This window comes from Sinocyclocheilus grahami, unplaced genomic scaffold (genome assembly GCF_001515645.1).
Source record: "Sinocyclocheilus grahami isolate Dianchi unplaced genomic scaffold, SAMN03320097.WGS_v1.1 scaffold356.1, whole genome shotgun sequence".
Taxonomy (NCBI): Eukaryota; Metazoa; Chordata; class Actinopteri; order Cypriniformes; family Cyprinidae; genus Sinocyclocheilus; species Sinocyclocheilus grahami.
The window spans coordinates 1,916,645-1,919,673 of NW_015505535.1; the positions used below are offsets into that span (position 1 = coordinate 1,916,645).

The 3,029-nt window shown below is 38.4% G+C and overlaps 1 protein-coding gene across 1 annotated transcript; it reads right to left on the reverse strand.

Annotated features, from left to right (window-relative positions):
• Positions 1-51: 51 nt before the first annotated feature.
• On the reverse strand, positions 52-2,849 carry LOC107548835 (transmembrane protein 126A-like). Its single transcript, XM_016229657.1, has 6 exons — positions 2,744-2,849; positions 1,936-2,054; positions 1,701-1,841; positions 1,579-1,658; positions 1,221-1,335; positions 52-1,130 (listed from the first exon to the last, which is right to left on the reverse strand). The coding sequence occupies exons 2-6, from the start codon at positions 2,046-2,048 to the stop codon at positions 932-934; spliced, it is 648 nt and encodes a 215-aa protein (XP_016085143.1). The 5' UTR covers positions 2,049-2,054; positions 2,744-2,849; the 3' UTR covers positions 52-931.
• Positions 2,850-3,029: the final 180 nt, after the last annotated feature.

A 3,029-nucleotide genomic window follows, 5' to 3' on the forward strand; every position in this document is an offset into this window, starting at 1 on the left:
CCTTAAGGCCTGTGGTAACACTGACATCCCGCCCTCCCCCAACCCCCCTGACTGCAGATCAACCCAAGCAGTTCTGAAATGTATAACTGCAGTTGATGTTTTTATTTATTTTTATTCATGGTACTTCATAGAACGAACATCATAATGAATCTGTTACAACACTGTTGCATCAGATATAGAAACACTTTTTGATAACAGCTTGTCAGATGATTTCAACAAGATGATAAAACTACATTGTAAAATTAAATGTTACTGAAAAATTCACCATATTAACCTAGATCTTCTGAAATGTTATGACTAAATGGGAGTTTTTATGATTTTTATTTAAAGGCTAATGCTGATAATTCTGTTTACATTTCAGAACTGTTTGTTGTGGTCGGGAATTGGAAATTCACATTAAAAGATCTCTTTGTGGCAGTAAATGCACATTGTAATTAAGGTCCATAAGCTTGTTTCCCAGTACATTGTTTTTGTTATTAGTAGCTGAACTTGTTATTGCTTCACATGTTCTCCATTTGATAATTTTATAAGTTACACATTAGCAAAAGTTATTTGTGTTTGCACCACTTTTTATCCACTTTATTTTCCTTTCATACATGCACACAAACCAAATGGTTGTTTAGGCAAAGCTCTAGTTAATGTTTTGTAGTATCTGTAGTAAAATAACGGCCAGGCAGTTTAGATTATTCTGAGACTTATGATGTATAAGAAAAGACATTGAATTCTTTTAAGTACCTCAATTTGTGATTTAGGTTAATTTTTGGAAACGTCGGTAGATTTCTCCCTTTTGGGTAGAGAGTGCAAAGGTATAGTGAATGGAATTTATTGATCAGACATCAAAAACAAAACTGACCAGACTTAGTTATGGCATTGAGCAAGCGTGTTTCACTTATTTTAACAATATTTACAAAATCAATATAAATAACAACTGCTAACCATGAAGCTGTTCGCTGTCAGAATCGGTTATTTTCAGCATTTTTAGGTAGATATCAAACTGTTTAGAGCTCAAGTAGGTTCCAAACAAACCCTGCAGCAGCAAAACAACATACATCTTCTGTACAATGGGTTTGCTGACATTTGTCCAGAAGCGTATCATGTTCCCCTTTTCTGGCATTGGTGCACTGTTATACCTGCAAGACAATTGGAAATCAGTTACAATTAGTCATACACAACTTGCCACATTATATTTCTAAGAAAAGCAGTGTGGTAACTGGACTAACCTGGCTGCAAGACCAGCATTGACCGGTAAGGCCAACAAAATGGGATATATGCCACCACCAACTACACCAACCAAAGCCCCTCTTATCAGGGTACAGGTTGGGCAGTTCAGGTCACCTGCAATTACAATGTAGCTCCTCAATACAATGCAGAACGTTCAGAAACTCTCAAGGAGCTTTCACCTGACTTGTGTAAGGGTGTTGCTGGTAACAAAGCGTCAAGTGCACACAGTAAACGCAAAACGAAGTTAAATTAAATATACTTAACCTAGAAATAAAAAATTCCTGGTAACCGTATTGATGCCGATCAGAAAAAATAAAATTAGTTTAAAAAAATCGTGTCGATTAAACCAAATCTCACCGATCATGTTCTGATTTTCGTACTGGTGTATGCACAACATCATTTGATTTGACCAATGCCGATTGGCTGACGCTTCGACAGGTGAGTGGCAAAGGGGTCAAAGTTGAACTTTGGACGCTAGTCAGGGAAGAACAGCCATGGGAAGGCTGGAAGTAAATCGTCCTTGGGTGACATTGAGTACACGTCTGAAAAAGCTGTTGGCAACCAAGCCAGCAAACCCAGCGTTGCCAGCCAAATATATGGGGCCGTATGAAAAGAGTTTTCTGTGGGGGTTAAAACAGGGAACTTTCGTTAGCTAACTGCAATGGGGGAAACACATTTGTGACATATCGTATGTATGATATGAAACTAACTTACTTGTCTATATCAGGGAGTTTTTCAAACTTTTTATTCAGCATTTCAAAAATCAAAGCCCTGGATATTGTCTGGCCTTGGCCTGTGTCTTTCACAAACATCCCGTTGTCTGTCATGTTGACCTAAAAGGAGATACATATGTTTTAATATAAACAAACTGACTCGTTGCAGACAGTCGACCTTTTAACAACATTGTGACCGCTTACTAAAAATGAATATATTTAATTTTGGTTTGAATTAGTTTAATTTGCCCAAAATTCATGGGCAACACGTGAACGTCAGTGGCCTGAAGCGCGAAATTCGCCGTTTGAATATCAACGATTCAACGATCAACCTGCAGCGGATTATCGACCAGTGAGTTTTGCTTTTTGTTACATTTCCATGTCAGAATATAAGATTAAGAATAACTGAACATATATAATTATTGACTTTTATAAACGGATCATTCATGAGTCCGTTTATAAACTTACAAGGGATATTTCTGTCTATGTTAGTAACTATATTATTATACTGTTTATTACATTTATAAATTCTATATGCTAGCTTGCTATCTGGATATCCATGAAATTCATATTAATACTCTGTAGAGGACATATTTTAGTAAGACGCCTCTTTATAAGCTGAACTTACTGATATGTCGTTTTAAAAACGCAACGCAATAACTCATTCAGACGAATGACAGCTGATTTGTTTTACCTCTGTGTTGATGTGTAGCTGAATGTCACACACAGCCATAATGCTGTCTGTTTATTGACAACTTCATTTGCACATGGTGACTACCGCATTTATGCATCGTAGGATTGCTACTTACCCACAAAATAGCTTTCAAATAAGCGCTAAACTAGTCCATCCAGTGTTCAACAGTCACGGTCCTCAATGCCAGCAGCAGGGCGCAGCCATGTCTAACCACATGTTCCAGTCAACTCTCACCCCGAGATCCAGGAACAATACGGCGATTCCTATTGGTCCGTGCGTGCGCCAACCTACCGAATGAACGAACGCCATTGGAGGACGCGCCCTGTCAATCCCCGCGGGTCAACCCTCTCGTTGCTAAGGCGAAACTGGTGATGATGCTGCTGCTGCTGCTGGTGATACTG

What these genes read in the sequence shown, in the direction of transcription:
- LOC107548835 (XM_016229657.1), bottom strand. Translation starts at nt 2,048, where the DNA reads ATGACAGACAACGGGATGTTTGTGAAAGACACAGGCCAAGGCCAGACA. An exon ending in AAACTCCCTGATATAGACAA is followed by an intron (nt 1,842 to 1,935) that starts GTAAGTTAGTTT and finishes TAACCCCCACAG; the next exon opens with AAAACTCTTTTCATACGGCC. An exon ending in AATGCTGGTCTTGCAGCCAG is followed by an intron (nt 1,131 to 1,220) that starts GTTAGTCCAGTT and finishes ATTGTCTTGCAG; the next exon opens with GTATAACAGTGCACCAATGC.